The sequence below is a fragment of the Phyllobates terribilis genome, unplaced genomic scaffold (assembly GCF_046119375.1).
Source record: "Phyllobates terribilis strain yellow unplaced genomic scaffold, ASM4611937v1 Scaffold_3__8_contigs__length_932513732, whole genome shotgun sequence".
In the NCBI taxonomy this organism is placed as follows: Eukaryota; Metazoa; Chordata; class Amphibia; order Anura; family Dendrobatidae; genus Phyllobates; species Phyllobates terribilis.
The window spans coordinates 361,630,533-361,652,442 of NW_027362763.1; the positions used below are offsets into that span (position 1 = coordinate 361,630,533).

Genomic DNA, 21,910 nt, shown 5'->3' on the forward strand with positions numbered 1-21,910 from the left:
CAGACACATTCTTAAATTAACCAATATACTCACTACAGTTCTGACGGTAATCCAAGGGTTAAAGCAATGTCCCACATTTCATTTTTTCAAATAACTTTTATTATTATTTAGCTCCCAACAGCATGCATTTCAGTACAAAAACGCTAAAAAAAAAACACAAAAAAATCAGGAAAATGGGTGTTTTTTTTCTCCAGCATTTTTTCTGCCAAAGAGATGCAGAAACGCTGCAGAAATTTCTTCTTCAAATCCTGAACGTGCGCACGTAGCCTAAATTCCTTTATGTGTGCTTGTTCTATGGCAGCACTTGGTTCATTTATACTATTATTAGCAACATATTTTATTCTAGTTATCTCTCATGTCCTTTATAATAGTCATACAAAAATATCTATTGATGACTTATTAGAAATAATTCCTTCATGTTTGATCTATCAATTGTATATTGTGATCCCATTGTTTCAGGATTCACATGCTCTTTTCTACATACAATATATAATGTTATCTTCCCGGTACATTTTGTAGCCTTATCATTACCCAGTAATTTTATGAATTTACATTACAATTATATTTATTATCTAATTATTTATCAGCTCTGATCTGAGTTTGTGTTCTTCCTTGCTTTTTTTCATGTTTTTGTGTATTTTTAATTGTTTTTAAATTGTCTTTGCAGTCTGTTTCAATAAAGCCATTTTTATTGCTATTTGTGTGTGGGTGTGCACTATGATTATGCATAGCTTTTTCTCCACATAGACATTATTCGTTTTTATGCAGTTAGTAGCACCCCCAATTGTTTTGCTATTTTGTGGTGCCCACTAATTTTGTTTTTCTAAAACCGCACCAAAAACTAAACAGAAACACAACAAAAATGCACATTTTCCTGCCAAGAGATGCAGAAATGGAGCAGAAATTTCTACACACCAAATACTCAAGGTGTGCACATACCCTAATAAACAACCAGCTGCTCCATGTTGTTCTCTGCTGTGACGTCACTGCATAATAGAGCAGCTGCATGATATTGTGCAGCTGCCGGAGCAGTAATCCAGCTGTCAAACACAGCTGAATTCCCCATAGAGAAGGCAGAAACAGTTTGTTACCTGCCTTCCTGATATCTTTATACAGGGTGCTGAACAAGCGCCATGTATACATTAATAGGAAGCGCTGATGGTGCTTTCTTCTATGGACCCAACTGTCATGTGATCCCTGGGTGTAAGAAGGGGGCAAGAGCTATTGGGTCTTAAGAGACACAGTCAGATCTGCTATGCAGCCTAAAGACTGAATTTTCATTGTACCTGGGACAAATATACCAACCCCAGTTACAGGTGAAACCAGATTAAAAAAAAATTGTTATGGAAAGGGAACAAATGTTAAAATGTCATTCAGTGGTCTTTTGTGATCATTAAAAAATAAAATTAAAACATGTGAAAAGCAAACATGTATTTTCTTAATTTTCCCACTGATCTCACCCAATATTAGCATGATCTCACCCAATATTAGCATGAAAAGAACATAAAAATTGAGTCCCACATATCACAAAAAAAATGGCAAAATTGTTTGTATTTCGAAGTGACCAAAAAATGTACATCTCTTTAAACCACCTGTACAAAAGAAATACATAAAATTTGCCTGGTCAGGAAAGGAAGAGGAAGGGGGGGGGGTTGCGAAGAGTAAATGGCCTCGCCTTGAACTCGTAAATGTTCCGCTCATCCTCACAACTGAACTACCATCATGCTATGGTAAACCAGGCAATGTGAACTGAGGTCTAAGATGGTAGACATGCAAGAAATAGGAGCATGTTCACACTAGCAAAAAAGAAACAAAACCTACAAAAGACAAAAATATATCTCATACCCTACCATCATTATATATAAATGTAAAGCAAAGTTGCATAATAAATATAGGGTACTTAGTGAACTATTTTTGATCAAAAAAAGTATACAAGCCGTCCCACCAGCGGCAAGGTGACCCTAAATTGGGACGGTACCTATACTGCCTATATTAAAAAGCTTACCACGGGCCTGGGTGGTCTGGAGTTGGGACCCGGTCCTATTTGTCTACCCTTTTATATGCATTGCTTCAACTTTGATATACAGTAAGGTTTTTAATATAGGCAGTATAGGTACCGTCCCAATTTAGGGTCACCTTGCCGCTGGTGGGACGGCTTGTATACTTCTTTTGATCAAAAATAGTTCACTAAGTACCCTATATTTATTATGCAACTTTGCTTTACATTTATATATAATGATGGTAGGGTATGAGATATATTTTTGTCTTTTGTCTTTTGTAGGTTTTGTTTCTTTTTTGCTAGTGTGAACATGCTCCTATTTCTTGCATGTCTACCATCTTAGACCTCAGTTCACATTGCCTGTTTTTTTGTCTTGTTTGCATTCTGTGCAATTTAAGGGTGTGGCATCCCCTTTGTTGAGCTGACTGGTATATATGTAGCTTACCACGGGCCTGGGTGGTCTGGAGTTGGGACCCGGTCCTATTTGTCTACCCTTTTATATGCATTGCTTCAACTTTGATATACAGTAAGGTTTTTAATATAGGCAGTATAGGTACCGTCCCAATTTAGGGTCACCTTGCCGCTGGTGGGACGGCTTGTATACTTTTTTTGATCAAAAATAGTTCACTAAGTACCCTATATTTATTATGCAACTTTGCTTTACATTTATATATAATGATGGTAGGGTATGAGATATATTTTTGTCTTTTGTCTTTTGTAGGTTTTGTTTCTTTTTTGCTAGTGTGAACATGCTCCTATTTCTTGCATGTCTACCATCTTAGACCTCAGTTCACATTGCCTGGTTTTTTGTCTTGTTTGCATTCTGTGCAATTTAAGGGTGTGGCATCCCCTTTGTTGAGCTGACTGGTATATATGTAGCTTACCACGGGCCTGGGTGGTCTGGAGTTGGGACCCGGTCCTATTTGTCTACCCTTTTATATGCATTGCTTCAACTTTGATATACAGTAAGGTTTTTAATATAGGCAGTATAGGTACCGTCCCAATTTAGGGTCACCTTGCCGCTGGTGGGACGGCTTGTATACTTTTTTTGATCAAAAATAGTTCACTAAGTACCCTATATTTATTATGCAACTTTGCTTTACATTTATATATAATGATGGTAGGGTATGAGATATATTTTTGTCTTTTGTAGGTTTTGCATCATGCTATGGTGTTTTGTTTTTTAAATCTTAGCCTGCTCTTCTTATTTAGAGCAGGGTGTGTACACAGACAGAAGGCTTTACTAAATGCATCTGCCTAAATTTATTAGCAGATAAGCAGAATAAATTAAAGTTTCACCCTAGTGACATGGCATATATTTATAATAGAAGCCATGACACTTACTGATCTGGTGTTTAATGGATCCAAATGGACGAATCCTATTGTGTTTTGACCTGCATACACAGCATAGCAGACATCACTATTTTTGTGATAAAAATCAGGGCTGTGGAGTCTGAGTTGTGGGGTCGGAGTCTGAGCCTATTTTGGTGGAGTCAGTATAAAATGGACCAACTCCAACTCCTAAAATATATAATAAATTGGGTACAATAGTTCAATGCAGTATGTGGGGAAAATTTTTTTCATAAGAATTTGGGAAAGTTATGAAATGTCCTATTCCTGATGTAAGGGTCTAGACTTTTAGCTGAGATGAATCTGTGCTACAGTAAATGTATTACTGAAACATGAGCCATGTATGAGGGAGTCTGAGTTGGAGTCGGTGTCATGGAAATTGAGGAGTTTGAGTCGGAGGTTTGGCTTACCGACTCCACAGCCCTGATAAAAATACCAGACAGTCACCCCTGACAGTGTTTGGCCAGGGTCACATGACCATAGATTCTCTCATCCGAGAGAATTGGGTTGATTATGCTAATGACACTGATCAAATTCAGATCAGATTTTTCTTAGAGTATCAGCATAGTGTGATCCCATTCTCTGGGATGAGAGAATTCAAGCACACTGTGAGGAGCAGATGGAGAACAGAATTTCTCCATTGTGTGAGTTTGCGAAAATTGTACTGCACTCAGATATCATCCGAATGCAGTCATATGTTTTCCATGAACCCATAGACTTGAATGGGTGAGTGGCATCCGATTTCAGAATGAAATCACATGATTTTTTTTCACAGACTGATTCGGTCAGTGAAAAAAAATCAGTCATCTGCACTGCCCCATTGAACAACACTAATCCAAGTGCTATCCCATAAGAAATTAGATAGCACTTGTCCGATTTATACACTCTTGTGACCATGCCCTTTGACAGTTTATCTAATGATCATAATTTAAAATAATCAGTGTATTGATGAAAGGATGACAGAGGAACCTTTGTTTTAATTTTTATTTCATAAATCAATAGTACACATGAAAATATGCAACTTTGTAATATATCTTATCAGAGAGATCTGTTTCTTTCTCTGCCAGAATTGATCACTCATTAACAAAATTCTCAATTCTGAGGTAAAATCTGTATTCAATGATAGATGGACACTGCTGAATATGATGTCCAACAGAGCAAAATATGACTCCGTCTGCATCATTAAGTAACTGAATCCCGTTTTCCAGGATTTCAGACTTAATCCCCCATGGAACCACTGAGAGTAGTCTAAAAATGTATTGTGAACATAGCCTTATAAATGTAGTCCAGTATAAATGAACAAGCTGACTGCTGACAGCAGCTGAATGTGATGTGTAAATCATTAACCAATCATTTAGGCAGAAGGATTACCTGTAACTAGTGTGTAGTTATTGTGTTCTGCAGAGAAACTTTCTTTTAAAGGGGTTTTCTACTACTTGGACAAGCCCTTCTCTCCCAGGGCTCACATCACATTGGGCACAGGGCTCGCATGACATAACAAGAGGAATTCAGAGCTGCGGCTGCTTTCTCACATTCGCTTGAAGTCTGATACGTCTGTAGGCGTGGAGAGTGAAGCCAGCACAGATTGTTATATAATGTGACCCCCGCTATCAATGTGACTTGAGCCCTGTGAGAGCCAGTGCCAACACCTCTAGAACAGCGCCAGCATCGGAGGTGAATGTAAGTGTTGTTCTTTTACTAGGGGCAAACATGCTGATTGAGAAGGGGCTGTCAAAGTAGTGGACAAACTCTTTAATATAGATTTTAGATATTCACCTTTTCTTCTGGCTCGTTACAGGGCCTGCGTTTAATGTCTTCCTAAGGTACTGCACCTTTCACATCGGACCATTCCATGTGGACAAGTTCTCTGCTCCTGGTGTAAGTACACAGAACAAAATGATCCCACCAGGGTTAAAAAGGATGATTTACATTGGGCATATACAACATGATTTGCTTCTCCACTGGGAGCATAGCTCTGTATAAAAGCATAAAAGAGCTGTTGCCGTACATCGCGTCTTTTCTGTGCTATGCAGATTTATAAGGTAGGAAAGTAACCTTTTTAGCTGCTAGCAGCTTCATAAAATGATTCAATATATTTATATACAGGTATTGCAACCACCATGAAATGAACATGATTTGGGTGGGATAAATGCTTTTTTTCAGTACATAGAATCATAGAATGGTAGAGTTGGAGGGGACCTCCTGGGTCATCTGGTCCAACCCCCTGCTCAAAGCAGGATTCACTAAATCATCTCAGACATATGTCTATCCAGCCTCTGTTTGAAGACGTCCATTGAAGGGGAACTCACCACCTCTCGTGGCCGCCTGTTCCACTCATTGATCACCCTCACTGTCAAAAAGTTTTTTCTAACATCTAATCTGTGTCTCCTCCCATTCAGTTTCATCCCATTGCTTCTAGTCTTTCCTTGTGCAATTGAGAATAAAGATGATCCTTCTACAATGTGACAGCCCTTGAGATATTTGTAGACAGCTATTAAGTCTCCTCTCAGTCTTCTTTTTTGCAAGCTAAACATTCCCAAATCCTGTAACCGTTCCTCATAGGACATGGTTTGCAGACCGGTCACCATTCTGCTCGCTCTTCTCTGAACTTGCTCCAGTTTGTCGATGTCTTTTTTTAAAATGTGGTGCCCAAAACTGGACGCAGTATTCCAGATGAGGTCTGACCAAAGAGGAGTAAAGTCCGATAATTACTTCACGTGATCTAGACTGTATGCTTCTGTTAATACATCCCAGAATTGTATTTGCCTTTTTTGCTGCTGCATCACACTGTTGACTCATGTTCAGTCTATGATCTATTAGTATACCTAAGTCTTTTTCACATGTACTGTTGCTTAGCTCTATTCCTCCCATTTTGTATATGCTTTTTTCATTTTTATTGCCCAGATGTAGTACTTTGCATTTTTCCCTGTTAAAAACCATACTGTTAGTTACTGCCCACTGCTCCAGTTTATTTAGGTCTTTTTGAATCCTCTCTCTCTCTTCTCTAGTATTAGCTATCCCTCCTAGCTTTGTGTCATCAGCAAATGTAATCAGTTTACCCTCAATTCCTTCATCTAAATCATTGATAAAGATGTTGAACAATACAGGTCCCAGGGCAGAGCCCTGTGGAACACCACTTGAGACATTCATCTAACTGGATGTGAAGCATTTACGACCACTCTTTGAGTCCGATCACTAAGCCAGTTATGAATCCACCTAACAGTTGCCTTGTCCATTCCATACTTGGTAATTTTTTCAATTAGGATGGTGTGAGATACTTTGTCAAATGCTTTGCTGAAGTCAAGATATACTATATCTACAGCATTTCCCTGATCCACCCAGTCAGTGATTCTGTCATAGAAGGAAATTAAGTTAGTCTGACATGACTTGTTAGTTACAAACCCATGCTGACTCTGGTTAATCACTTCATTCTTATCCATGTTGTTTAATAATTTGTTCAAAGATCTTTCCTGGTATAGAAGTCAGACTCACCGGCCTATAGTTCCCTGGGTCCACCTTCTTCCCCTTTTTGAAGATAGGAACAACATTTGCTCTTCTCCAGTCTTCTGGGACTTCTCCTGTTCTCCAAGAATTTTCAAAGATGTGGTTCTAAAATTTCTTCTATGATCTCCTTCAGTACTCTGGGGTGTAATTCATCTGGACCTGGAGACTTGAACTCATTTATGTTAGCTAAATATTCCCTCACAATCTCTGTGTTTACAGATAACTTGGATTCTTCTATTCCTTTAATAGGACAGTGAAGATCAGTTGATGTTACATTTTCTTTCTGAGAGAAAACAGATGCAAAATAGGAATTAAAAAGTTCGGCCTTCTCAACATCCTTTCTTACCATTTCACCATTTTCATCCTGTAAAAATCCTATAGCATCTTTGACTTTTCTTTTACTTTTGACATACCCCCAAAATCCTTTTTTATTGCTTTTGACATGTCTTGCAAGCCTTAATTCATTGTCAGCTTTAGCTAACCTGATACGTGCTCTGCAGGATCTGCAGACTGCATTATAATCTTCTTTCGATATGCCTCCCTCTTTCCATTTGATAAACATTTCTTTCTTTCTTTTTAGCATGTGTTTAAGTTCTGTGTTCATCCATCCTGGTTTCCTTAAATGCTTCCCATTCTTCCTACTTTTCGGGATTGTTAACGATTGTGCTTTGAGAATCTCATTTTTAAAAATTTCCCAACCTTCCTCGACATTTTTGTCCTTAAGGACATCCAGCCATTGGATCCCTCCTATTCTCTTTCTGAGTCGCTTGAAATCTGCCTTTCTGAAATCTAACCTTGAAGTTTGAGTCTTCACATGTCTTCCTCCTCTAGTTATCCAAAATTCTATAATAGCATGATCGCTGCCTCCGAGGGTCCCAGACACTTTTACCTCCTCAACCCTTTCCTCTCTGTTTATAAGGATTAGATCCAAAGTAGCTGATCCCCTTGTTTTCTCCCCTACCTTTTGGAAGATAAAGTTGTCGGCAAGAGAGGATAAGAATTTGCTTGACCTGTTAGCTTTACTTAAGAAAGATTCCCAACAAATGTCTGGATAGTTGAAATCTCCCATGACCATTACGTCATATTTTTTGGAGAACTTGGTTATTTGATACATAAAGAGTTCATCCATATCTTCAGCTTGCCCAGGTGGCCTGTAGTAAATGCCTACAATGGTGTTCTTTCCGTTGTTCTCTCCTTGTATTCTTACCAAAACAGTTTCCACAGAACTCCCAGTCTCTGAAGCTTCAATCTTTGTGCAGATATACGCTTTTCTAACATACAATGCGACACCTCCTCCTCGTTTATCAAGTCTGTTTCTTGCAAATAAGTTGTATCCTTTTAGCCTTGTATTCCAATCATGTGTATCGTCCCACCAAGTTTCAGTGATTCCAATGACATCATATTTATTTTCCTGCGTTAGTAGTTCCAATTCTCCTTGTTTGTTGCCCATGCTTTGTGCATTTGTATAAAAACATTTTAGTTTGTGATTATTTTTATTATTTATTTTTTTTTTGTCTTTGTTCTTCCTTTCCACTTCCAGTAGCAGAGATCTCAATAGTATTTGTCAGCTGTATGGCTTTTTCTGGCCTTTTGCTTCCCTTCCCACATTGTTCTAGTTTAAAGCTCTCCTGATGAGTGTAGCAAGACGACTTCCAAATACATGTTTTCCAGTCTTCGTAAGGTGCACCCCATCTCTAGCAAGTAGTCCATCATATAGGTAATTCATTCCGTGATCTAGAAATCCAAATCCTTGTTGACGGCACCATCGACGTAGCCAGTTGTTCACCTGTAGAGTCTTATTCCACCTCATTGTTCCATGGCCATCCACTGGGAGGATGGATGAGAAGACCACCTGCACTCCCAATTCTTTCACTTTCTTGCCTAAGTCTTCAAAGTCACTGCAGATGGTTTCCAGGTCCTTTCTTGCGGTGTCATTTGTCCCCACATGTATTAGCAGGAATGGGTAGTGATCTGTAGGTCTGAAGAGTCTTGATATCCTGTCAGACTCATCTTTAATTTTTGCTCCTGGAAGACAACATCCAATACAAATCTCAATGCAGTCCTTGAGAAGTTTCATTCCTGTACTGCATATACTGCAGATGTTGTGCACATTCTGTACAATGCTCAATTCAATCTATGTTCTAGCATAAAGGGAATCGGTCACCATTTTTGAGCTATGTAACCTATTAATATAGGCATACAGGTTATAGACTGCGGAAAAAAGGCCTACCTGTATGCTTCATATCAGATGTCTTGTTGAGAAATCATCTTTTATCACTTTATATAAATGATCTCTTCCAGGCTCCAGCGCGCAGAATCACTGGGAGCGGAAGTACCAGTGACTCGCTGGCACTGCACAATAGGAATGTGAATCCAATGCCTAGCGAAGGGCCAACACTGAAGAAGAACGACCGTGCCAGGACTACGCAGGCGAGATATTACAGGACTAATACCAGACATCACAAGCACACAGTGACGCTGATGGGAGGCGATTCACATGATAATGAAGTATGGAGGCAGAGTTATCTTCTGGGCAGATTCCTCCCCATAGCCTGGAAGAGGTCATTTATATAAAGTGATAAAAGATGATCTGTCAACAAAAAGGCATCTGATATGAGGCATACAGGTAGGACTTTTTTTCCGCAGTCTGTAACCTGTATGTCCATATTAATAGGTTACATAGCTTTAGAGGGAATCTGTCAGCAGGACTCCACCATCCCCACCCCAAAAAAAACCTGTTTATATGCGCATGTAGCTCTTTCAAGGAAAAGTCCAGCAATATCTTTACATGGTCAGTCTGTTCCTGCATTACTGAGAAATTAGCATTTTAATTGATATGCAAATGAGCTGTAGATCTGAAGCCTCTGTCACTCCAGCTATTTTTTCTGCCCAGCACCCCCTTCTGCTTGACTGACAGCCTCTATGCTGTGAATTCTGGAAAAGGAGCAGTCAGTCAAGCAGGAGAAAGGGGTGCTTTCCACCCAGTTTTAGAATGATTTTAAATATTTTATACTAGTGATAAGCAATTTCAGTGTGTTTTTTTTGTTGTTCTTTTTTACATTTTTTTCCTCTTTTTTCCCAGATTTTTATGTGTGCTCTTTGGACACTAATGCAGCTTGTGGTGATTTTTATGTTTTATGATCTTACACCAAGCCCTTTGGAGCCACCACATCAAGAGCGTGAATCACTATTTAAGCAAACAGATGATCAAAGTCCTTTATATGGTGCTATTAACTGTGTACATGACCCATCATCCAACCAGGATGATTTTTCAAGCTTGGAAAACCCAAACACTTCCTCGGTTTTGCCAATAACAAATAATCAGATTTGTTCTCAAGATTCGGAAAGAAATGGAACCAATAAAGAATCATTGGTCGGTAAGAGCATTCAATGATAATGAATCTAAGAAATTTATCAAAAATTGAAGGCACCAGCAGTTTTACTACTCTGCGCTAAAAGAATGCAAATCATTTTCACATCTGAATAAGACCAAGCAGCCCTCTAGTTTCCCTCTTGGTTAAACATATTTAAGGCTGCGTGCCCACGTTGCGGATTACAAGCGTTTTTGATGCGGATTTTCCGCAGCGGAAACGCTTGTAAAACGCTTGGTAATCCGCACCCCATGGTCCCCAATGGGATTCCGCAAGTTCTATGCACATGCTGCGGATTTTTCTGCAGCGTTTATGCTGCGTTCAAAAATCCGCAGCATGTCAATTTATTTTGCGTTTCCGCAAGCGGAATTGCCTTTGTCCAATGCATAAAAAACGCAAGGCAATTCCGCATGTGGAAAATGCGAGAAAAACGCGCGATAAACGCGTGCGGAATTCCGCATGCTTTTTTCCGGGAGAGGACTTGCAGAAATGAAGCAGAAATTTTCTGCTTCATTTCTGCAACGTGGGCACATAGCCTAAGGGTTTTTTCACCTTTGGGGACAGTTTTATTAATTTATTTTTTTTATTTTTGTACTTACATGCATGTATTTGTGGCTAAAAATCATTTGGATTTCGTTACAAATATTTTGTAGTTTGCCTTTTACGGCTTCAGTGTTGTCCTGTCTATTGCAGGCTGTAGAATAAGTTAATTGAGAATCAGGAGAGTTTGTAACTTTTTCATTTGTCTTTTTCTGAAGTTGAATGTGTAGTGAAACAAAGCCTGTAAAAGTCAAATGATGCAAAACTTTACATTCAATTAAGTAAGAGAAAAATGCCCCAAAATGTGGACAACCCATTTAGTTCTACATTTACGGTAGTTGCAGTTCTTTTTGCCTGACATATGTAAGTATTATTTTAGAATGCTTAATCAACATGCAGTCCCTTTTCTTACTCATCTTGCTAATTTACTTATTGAAAATACTAACAAACATTTACTACTGTGATGTTTGCAGTGCTGTGGATCAACATATGAATTAGCTACGTTTGGCACCTGTCAGCTTTTGCATGCAGATTCTGCTGGAATAAACCAATCAAGACCAAAATATACAGTACATTACAGACACATTTATAAAATATTATGGGATAACATGTTTGCTGAACGAGCTTCTTTATATTTTATTCTGGTGTTCATGTTTCTATACATCTCTATTACATTACATATGATTATTTTTTGTGCTTACTCTCTTTCAATCACCATTACTTCTTACAGGGTTATTAAGGGAGGAGATTGTGGTGCTTTTGACCGCTCAGTTTGTTACTTTCTTTAACCAGACCGCGCTGGAGGTGAGTACAAAAGTATATTAACAGGTAACACAACTTGGGCAAACTTGGTCTCATATGATTCCATATTCTTCTTCTTAGACGTTAGTGACCCCTCTAGCTCAAACATACCTTGGATTTGAGGATCTGCAAAACTCCCTGCTGTACTTCCTCTGTGGGATTGAGGTACGTGTTCTGATTATAGGCTTTTAGGTGTTGATTGTTCATACCGGTGTGGGCCACAGAAATGTACTTATTTGCTTACATGGGCATTTTAAACACTTTGGGATTGTATATAAAATTATTTGATTAACAAAAGGTTAAAATGTGTATTTGCAAAAGATTAAAAGCTTGGCACCATTATCATAAAAGGCTTAAAAATTAGGCTTGTTTAGGCTTCTGTTTGTTGTACAGAGTTTTGCTAGTAGTGCATGTTCCTTTCTTCTAATCTGTTTAGAATTTCTTTAGGTGGATTTTTTTAAAGGGTTGCACGGTGGCTCAGTGGTTAGCATTGCAGCTTTGCAGCGCTGGGGTCCTGGGTTCAAATTCCACCAAGGACAACATCTGCAAGGAGTTTGTATGTTCTTCCTGTGTTTGCATGGGTTTCCTCCGGGTTCTCCGGTTTCCTCCCACACTCCAAAGACATACTGATAGGGAATCTAGATTGTGAGTGCCAATGGGGACAGTGATGATTATGTTTGTAAAGTGCTGCAGAATTAATGGCGCTATATAAGCGAGTAAAATAAATAAGGGTCTCCCATGCCATCCGAACTACCAGCATTTCTCAATTCCTTTATAAACACTCTGCCTAACAACAATCCATTTATAGTGTTTGTCATATTAACAGATCTTTAAAAAAAGTATTTTCACTGTCCATTTTTAATATGCAAATGAGTCTATTGACTAGTCGATGGGGCGTTTGTTTCTCCAGACTAGTCGTCTCACTCAGCATGTTATCATTTCCCTGTGGGTTAACATTGATTTGCAAGATGCAGCTTCATTGAAAGCTCTGTACAAATCTCTCCCACAGGTCATTGCACCTCTGAAGCTGGGTGTACTTCCCGGCTTCATAGGCACACTGTGCATGTCCAGAAGCAAAGAAGAAGCTTGATCTTTGGCTCCTTTTTTGACGTTGGGCTTCTTCTTTGCTTCCGGACATGAGCAGTGTGCCTCTGAAGCCGGGGAGCGTATCCTAGGTTTCAGAGGTGCAATGACCTGTGAGAAAGAAAGTCACTGACTTGTGCGAAATTTGCAGAGAGCTGGCGATGACGCCAGCTCCTGCAAATAATGTTATCACGCCCTTCGGGGGCTTGATAACATGGTGAGTGGGACGACTGGCCTGGTGAAAAAACGCCCTTTCATCTAGTCAAAAGGTTAATTTTCATATTAAAAACTGACTTTAGAACTACTTTTTTTAACAGATCTGGTAATATGTCAAACAATATAAAGGGTTTGTAAGGCAGCATGTATAGAGGAATACAGAAATGCTGGTGGTTTTATTTTATATTCTGAACATTATTACAAGGATCGCCATCTTGCTTTAGCTGCTACACTGCTTTGCTAAGGGTATGTGCCCACGATCCGGAGCCGCTGCAGCCCCGACACTACAGAATAGCCGTGCGGCTTCCACCCTCATATGCAAATGAGCGGCCGTGATTTTTTTTCACATGTGGACTTTCATCATTGATGTTAATCTATGGGGAAAATCCACATGCGGACCCACAAGAGAAATTGACATGCTGCGGATCTGAAAGGCTCGCCACATGTCTGTTTCCGAGGGTGAGCCGCAGGTTCACATAGATGCACAGTGGACATGGGATTTCTAGAAATCCCATCCACTATGCTGTAACATCAGGACATTGTGGGTTTGACGCTGCATAAACACTCGGCATCAAACCCGCAGCGGCTCCTAACACCCTAACAGTATTTAGCAATCTGCTGGACAGAAACAGAGGCTGGAGATACTCATCGACTTCTATGGAACAGTTTTATAGGTACACTCTGTGCAGAGGTCATTGTTCAGGGATGGAGAGGAGGTGAGCTATAACTATCACCTATTGTTTGGTGATGTTCATATTGTAAGGCTCATTGTCAGCTTTAGGCCACGGCCCCACTATCAGTTTTCTGTCAGTATTTTTTCTCAAGAGTGGGAGCCATAACCAAGTGAGGAACAATCAGAGAAAAGGTATAATAGAAACAAGTCTCCAATTCTGCATTTATCGCCCACTCCTGGTTTTGTCTCCCACTCCGAAGAAAAAATACTGTTTGAATACTGACCAAATACTGATAGTGGGGCCGTGGCCTTACAATAAGGATGTTAAAGGGAATCCGTCGGCAAGATTTCTCCCCTCATCCCCTAGCCATATGGGCATGTAGTTCTTTAAACATAAATCCCTTTACATGGCTAGTCCATTTCTCCATTATTGCACAATCAGTGTTTGAATTGATATGCAAATGAGGCTGAAAGACTATTATTACATGTTAGATCTGAAGCCTCCGTCATTCCAGCTCTATTCCCAGCCCAGCTAGGCCTCTTTTCACTGGACTGATGGCCTTTTATGCTGTGTGATTTGAGACAGAGGAGCCGTCGGTCACAAAGGAAGCGGCTGGGGAATAGAGATGGAGTGATCTAACACAGTCCTTTAGGCTCATTTGCGCATCAGTTCAAATGCTGATTTCTCAGTCTTTGAAAGCCCTACATGCCCATATAAAAAGTTTGGGGATTGAAATCCTGCTAGGCTATTCCATTTAACTGTTACTGTGATCCTGCCTGCGATGATAATGAGATGACTTCTGAAAAGTAATTTCTAAAGAACAGTGAGAGTTTAAAACTACAGGATTATAGGGTTCTTACAGATAATGGCATATCAGAAAAAATATAACATGCATATAAAATGTTTAATATTAAAATACATTTCCTATAAATAAGGATTCAGACATTTTAACATAATAATTAGTAAGGGGAGAAGGTAAAGGAGTCCACAATCCTAATAAACTGCTTATTGAGAACACCTGGTTTGACGACTGGGTCATGACTAGTGATATGTGCTGGGCTCGGAGAGAAGGAACCGCTCAGTGGGTCTCTTCCTGTACACATACAGTATGAGATCTGTCATTATCGAATGCTGCCTGCCATTAGGATAGCAAGATATTGCTGGCACAATCTCATTAACTTGATCCTGGAAAATTAACTTGTTGCCTACGTGCGACAGGAAAGAAAGATTTTATGGATTTATCGCCCCCTCTTCCAGTGCGGCAAATGTGGCAACTATCAGCCAGATTGTTTGTCTGATTTTTTTTTTTATAACTTTCCTATATTAACTTGTCACATGTAACTGAGGTTAAAGATCAGCAGTTTTGCTCATGGTTCTTTGTCACAATGCATCTCACATGACACTGATGATATATACATAGCTTTTTAGTGTCTCTAGGATGTAGGGCAGGGCTGCAGGGTTGGGTTCTTGTGAACATGATTTCACAATAGCATGTCTTTAGATATCGCTGTCAGGATGAAATCAGCACATTTGTGGTTTATGACACCTTACATAAATACTAGTAATAGTTTATAAAATCGGACTGCATAATTAATTTCTTGTTACTAATTGTGATCATGTCTAAGATGTGAAATAACATTGAATTATAAAAAACTTATAAAGTATTCTTGCATTTCTTTAAATCATCCATTTTGAATTAGGAAATTTCATCCATTGCATTGCATTTATTAGAAATGTTTTTAACCCTTCTCGACACATGATGTATATGTATAATACAGCCAGCACTATACAGGGCAGATATCGGCAGTGTTACAGACGACCGCAAACATGGCTGTCTGGAGCTGGGTCCAATTGCTACTGTTTACCCAATTATATGCTGCTGTATTGCAGTATATAGTACTAACCAAGAAACAATCGCATGTTCATGTACCCTAAAGGTATTAAAAAGTTAAAGTTAATGTAAAAATACGTTTTTAAAAATATTTTTAAAAAGTTTAACTCACCCGCTGTTCTCAGTTCAAAAATCAAAAAAATACATAAAAAATAAAGATATGTAGATTAAAAAAAAAATTAAGAGCTTCAATATCATGCCTGTAAATGTAAGATATATCAAAATAAAAAATGAATGCCACTTGGATTTGAGTCTCTTACACAGGTCTTTTTTTACTCTGACCAGATGGCTTTGCCACACACTTAGGGCGCAGTCAGACGGCCGACTAAATCGGATAGATATTGCAACGCAGTGCATGGACTGGCCGACGGCTCTCCCGACCCGAGCGTGACCGATTCACATATTTCTATGCAGCTTAGACAGCCATCTGACTGCGACCTAAGGAGAGACCATTTTCCTCCTGTTGTTTTGTACTCGAAATTGTTTGTAATTTTATTTGAATTGCGTATAAAAATTTATATTACTAACAATCTGACCCAAGTAGAAAGTTAGATGCACGATATCTAAAGTTTGATATGCCGAGTCCATACATACTACTTGCTACAATATCTACACACACATGTCTTCATGAAATCTTTAGAAGAGGCCAAAAATTAGGTTTTAAGCAGGTCAAAACATCCTGTAAAATACAGGTATTACACACTTTTAAATGTAAGTGCACCCTTGGGCTGTGTGCCTGCGATCCGGAGCCGCTGTGGACTTAGGCAGCGTCAAACCCACAGCGGCCAGATGTTACAGCATAGTGGATGGGATTTCTAGAAATCCCATGTCCTCTATGCGTCTGCGGCTCACCCGCGGAAACTGAAATGAGGCGAGCCTTTCCAGACCGCAGCATGTCAATTTCTCCTGCGGGTCCACATGTGGGTTTTCCCCATACACCTAACCTCTATGAGGAAAGTCCGCAGGTGGAAAAAAAAAAAGGCGCCGCTCCATTTGCATATCCGCCGGCGGCTCCTCTGCAGCGTCGGGGCCGCAGGCTGGGATGCATCGTGGGTTCATACCCTTACACCTTATATATTTTCCGAAAGCACAACATGATATTGAGTGTCATGCCCTCCTTCACTTATTTTTTTTTTAAATATATGAAAACGTTGATCTTAAAACTCACAATCAGAGTTTTATACACAAAAATATCAAAACAGAAGATAACATGCATTATTTTTACCGCACAATAAATGCTGTAAAAACAGTGTCAGAATTGTTTTCTTTTTTTTTTTCTCTCAATTTCACTACATTTGGAATCTGTTTTTCCTCTTTTCAAGTACATTGTCTGAAGTTCCACAAAAAAGACCTTGTATGGCTATGTGGTCAGAATTCTCTGATCCTTTGAAGGGTTAATAAGCCAAAGTAGTTACAAAGTTCAAGATAGAGGTTCTACATTTCTCTCCGTGTCATAAAGTTCGTCGTGGAAGCTGCGCACCACTTTTTTTGTGATTTGTTCTTTGCCAAAATGGTGATAGGAGTCTTCACATTTGTATTAATTCTTTTCTCTATTACAACATACCTACATTTAAACAAACCACTTCTGATCTAAAGTACATATTTTGATATTTTCTTTTATTTTCTGGTATTTTAACTAAGTATCTCTGTCTGCAGATGTTGTTTGGTTTCCTTGTAGTGCGTACCCTCAGCCGCTGTTGTTCAGATCGCCTCCTCCTGGTATTTGGACTTTTTATCTGTAACATATCCTGCATTTGGTGCCTCCTGTTCTTGGCAAAACCCAAAGGTTAGCTGGTCACACTTAATGTTGATTTTATTTATTTTTTCATTCTATGTATATTATTTGTTTTTGGTCTCGAATTGTAAAACTTCCCATGCAAATTTTAGTATTGTTTGGTCACATAATTAAACCACCATTATTACATATTTCTGCATACTGTTCTAAATTAATGTGTTTCTCCAGGAATAAAAAAAAATAAAGTATTAAAGAAAATGTCTTTACAAATAAATTCCTAAATACCTTCAATTAGCAAATTACAATAGTTTTGTCCACACTGTCTCTCTGATCTAATACTGAAGATATCAGGTGAGAAGAGGCTAATTACACTGCTTTTACCTTGTATTCTGATTATGTGTGCTGAGGTCAGAAGAGGCTGCTCTCACTGCTGTCCACTTTGTGTTCCTGAATGAATATACTTACCTATATATGGAATAGCAATACCCAGATCACAGCACTGGAGCCTCCTATTGCACATGCTCAGAGTCCACTTTCCTAACATTGTGAGAGACGCTTCTGTCATTTTAACAGAGTGGGGGCCATTGTTATTCTATAGTGATTACCTCCCTAGCCAAAAATATTTGTGATTTGCCAATTAAATATATTTATGCATTTATAATGATTATACAGTACAGACCAAAAGTTTGGACACACCTTCTTATTTAAAGATTTTCCTGTATTTTCATGACTAAGAAAATTGTACATTCACACTGAAGGCATCAAAACTATGTATTAACACATGTGGAATTATCTAGTTAACAAAAAAGTGTGAAACAACTGAAAATATGTCTTATATTCTAGGTTCTTCAAAGTAGACACCTTTTGCTTTGATGGCTGCTTTGCACACTCTTGGCATTCTCTTGATGAGCTTCACGAGGTAGTCACCGGAAATGGTCTTCCAACAATCTTGAAGGAGTTCCCAGAGATGCTTAGCACTTGTTGGCCCTTTTGCCTTCACTCTGCGGTCCAGCTCACCCCAAATCATCTCGATTGGGTTCAGGTCTGGTGACTGTGGAGGCCAGGTCATCTGGCGTAGCACCCCATCACTCTCCCTCTTGGTCAAATAGCCCTTACACAGCCTGGAGGTGTGTTTGGGGTCATTGTCCTGTTGAAAAATAAATGATGGTCCAACTAAATGCAAACCGGATGGAATAGCATGCAGCTGCAAGATGCTGTGGTAGCCATGCTGGTTCGGTATGCCTTCAATTTTGAATAAATCCCCAACAGTGTCACCAGCAAAGCACCATCACACCTCCTCCTCCATGCTTCACGGTGGGAACCAGGCATGGAGAGTCCATCCGTTCACCTTTTCTGCGTCGCACAAAGACACGGTGGTTGGAACCAAAGATCTCAAATTTGGACTCATCAGACCAAAGCACAGATTTCCACTGGTCTAATGTCCATTCCTTGTGTTCTTTAGCCCAAACAAGTCTCTTCTGCTTGTTGCCTGTCCATAGCAGTGGTTTCCTAGCAGCTATTTTACCATGAAGGCCTGCTGTACAAAGTCTCCTCTTAACAGTTGTTGTAGAGATGTGTCTGCTGCTAGAACTCTGTGTGGCATTGACCTGGTCTCTAATCTGAGCTGCTTTTAACCTGCGACTTCTGAGGCTGTTGACTCGGATAAACTTATCCTCAGAAGCAGAGGTGACTCTTGGTCTTCCTTTCCTGGGGCAGTCCTCATGTGAGCCAGTTTCTTTGTAGCGCTTGATGGTTTTTGCAACTGCACTTGGGGACACTTTCAAAGTTTTCCCAATTTTTCGGACTGACTGACCTTCATTTCTTAAAGTAATGATGGCCACTCGTTTTTCTTTACTTAGCTGCTTTTTTCTTGCCATAATACTAATTCTAACAGTCTGTTCAGTAGGACTATCAGCTGTGTAGCCACCAGACAACTGATGGTCCCAACCCCATTTATTAGGCAAGAAATCCCACTTATTAAACCTGACAGGGCACACCTGTGAAGTGAAAACTATTTCCGGTGACTACCTCTTGAAGCTCATCAAGAGAATGCCAAGAGTGTGCAAAGCAGTCATCAAAGCAAAAGGTGGCTACTTTGAAGAACCTAGAATATAAGACCTATTTTCAGTTGTTTCACACTTTTTTGTTAAGTATATAATTCCATATGTGTTAATTCATAGTTTTGATGCCTTCAGTGTGAATGTATAATTTTCATAGTCATGAAAATACAGAAAAATCTTTAAATGAGGTGTGTCCAAACTTTTGGTCTGTACTGTGTGTGTATGTATATATAATGTGTGTGTGTATATATGTATATATATATGTATATATATATATATATATATATATTTATATTATTATTATTTTTTTTTTTTTTCCAGAGAACACCTTTAATCTCAATAAAAACTTGGTGTATAGTAAATTCTGTTCAACGGGTATTCCTATCTCCAAGATCACTTACCCCATGCAGGGCATTGCACTAGCTTAGGTATCTATGGATACGATCAGTAACAGCTAACTGTGACTATATAAGTGGTCGTAACCATGACTACCTAAGCTACTGCAATGCCCTGCATGGGGAAAGCCACATAGCAAATAAGAACAACTATACTACATTTCTAAGTGACGGTAATTACTAATATTATTACACCTAGTACATATTGAGATAGGATCTTGCCTCCTTAAGTGGCAACTGCTGGTATTTGGAATGTTATGTTTTAAATCTATAGACCGAAAATACGGTAGTGTGAACGATCCATAATACTGCTTTTGGGGTTCTGTTTCCTAGACCCCTCATTTCTGTTCTGCTGCTGTTTGTTACAGGAAGTTATGGCTTTCTCCTGGCAGAATTTGTGATTGGCGTTTTTCTCCAAGTACTTGGACTGCCCTTTGTATCCGTGTCACAGGTTTCTTTATTCTCAAAAGTAACTGCTGAAAAAACTCAAGGTAAGTTAGCACTGAATTCTCACAATGAAAAAAAATGCAAAGGCTAAGACCGCACCAGGCAGTGGTCAATCTTGTGACCAATTGCAATGGTCAATCAATTCAAGTGATCACCCAGATATATGCATATCAGATAAAAGGCAAAACATTCAGTGGCACCTTCAAAAAAGGTAATGTATTTATTTGAGACCCGACATATACATGCACAACGTATCAGCCTTTGTCACCTGCATTAATACCTTAACGTCCAATGACTGTTATAGTATGTCATGAGCGGGTGTCAGTTGAGCAAGGCTGCGCCCTGACCAGTGATGCAGCCAAGCCAGTGGGCGTAGCTGACTAGAGGGTGCAGCCTCGCAAACATAATTTTTAATTTTCACTTTCCATTGTTTTAAAATTCTGTAAAGCACCTGTGAGTTCAAGATGCTCACCACACCAGTAGATAAATTCCTTGAGGGGTGTGTTTTCCAAAATGGAATCACTTGTGGGGGATTTCCACTGTTTAGGCACATCAAGGGCTCTGCAAGTGCAACATAGCGTCCGCTATCTATTCCAGCCAATTTTGCCCTCTTCTGAGCCCTGCTACGGGGTATCAGCGTACTCAGGAGAAATTGCACAACAAATTATATGGTCCATTTTCTCCTGTTACCCTTGTGAAAATGAAAAATTTGGGGTTAAAGCATCATTTTTGTGGGAAAAAAATAAAAATTTTATTTTTTTCCTTCCATATTGTGGGTTAATATTGGGGATGAGCGGTCCCGTGGAAGGTCGGGTGTGACAAAACTTAAGTCCAAAGTTCGGTTTGGATACTAGAACTGTACTTGAACCCGAAACCCATAGAAATCAATAGGGACCCGAACTTTGGAGCTAGAAAATGTCTCTCTCACTCCAAACTTCCCGGAGAAGTCCATGTTTGGCACCGGACACTAGGTGTTCGGTACAAACCCCGAACTTTACAGTTCGGGTACGCTCATCTCTATTTAATATTCTTGAATATTGTTTTTAGGGGTGCAGTTTCTAAAATGGTGTCACTTTGGGGTATTTTCTGTCATATAGCCCCTGAAAGGCACTTCAAATGTGCTGTTGTAGTTAAAAAAAAAAAAAAAAAAAAAAATTAGGTTTTGTAAATTTTGTTGGAAAAATTTACAAATTTCTGAAATATATTTAGATTTGAGAGTCCTCAGTGGTTGATACCTTTTAATGGCTAACTGAAAAGATGGTAACAAATTGCAAGCTTTCGAGACTACTCGGGTCTCTTCATCAGGCATAGTATAACACAAAATCTGAAGAGTCACATATTTATACACAATAAGACACACTAGAGAAAAAAAAATGCAATGGGTAAGACAGGTGATGAAAAGCAGAGTTATTATGGAAGAAATAAACAGTTCTGGCTATAAATATTTCAAAAAAATTTCTGATAAACTTTTAACCCTTCTAACTTCCTAACAACAAAAATTGTTTTAAAAAGTATGCTAATCTAAAGTAGACATGTGGTAAATGTTATTTATTATCTATTTTGTATGGTATACCTGTATGATTTAAGAGTAGAAAAATTAAAAGTTTAAAAATTGCGAAATTTTCTATTTTTGTTTTTGTCAAATTTTCGATATTTTCATAAATAAACGCAAATTATATCGATCAAAACTTACCACTAACATGAAGTATAACAAGTCACGAAAAAACATTCTCTGGATCATGGGATACGTTGAAGTGTTCCAGAGTTGTGATCACATAAAGTGACACTGGTCAGATTTTTTAAAAATGAGACTCGGTCATTAACGTACAAGGTGGCTCGAGCCT

At 39.0% G+C, this 21,910-nt stretch overlaps 1 protein-coding gene across 1 annotated transcript in view; it reads left to right on the forward strand.

Moving 5' to 3' along the window:
- The window catches only part of LOC141259414 (major facilitator superfamily domain-containing protein 8-like), a 61,380-nt gene that overhangs the window by 24,235 nt on the left and 15,235 nt on the right, over positions 1-21,910 (forward strand). The window contains exons 6-11 of the mRNA XM_073675353.1: positions 5,148-5,227; positions 9,936-10,230; positions 11,495-11,568; positions 11,647-11,730; positions 17,086-17,215; positions 19,988-20,110. Of these exons, the coding sequence (XP_073531454.1) occupies positions 5,148-5,227; positions 9,936-10,230; positions 11,495-11,568; positions 11,647-11,730; positions 17,086-17,215; positions 19,988-20,110 (786 nt within the window). The remainder of the gene's footprint in view (positions 1-5,147; positions 5,228-9,935; positions 10,231-11,494; positions 11,569-11,646; positions 11,731-17,085; positions 17,216-19,987; positions 20,111-21,910) is intronic.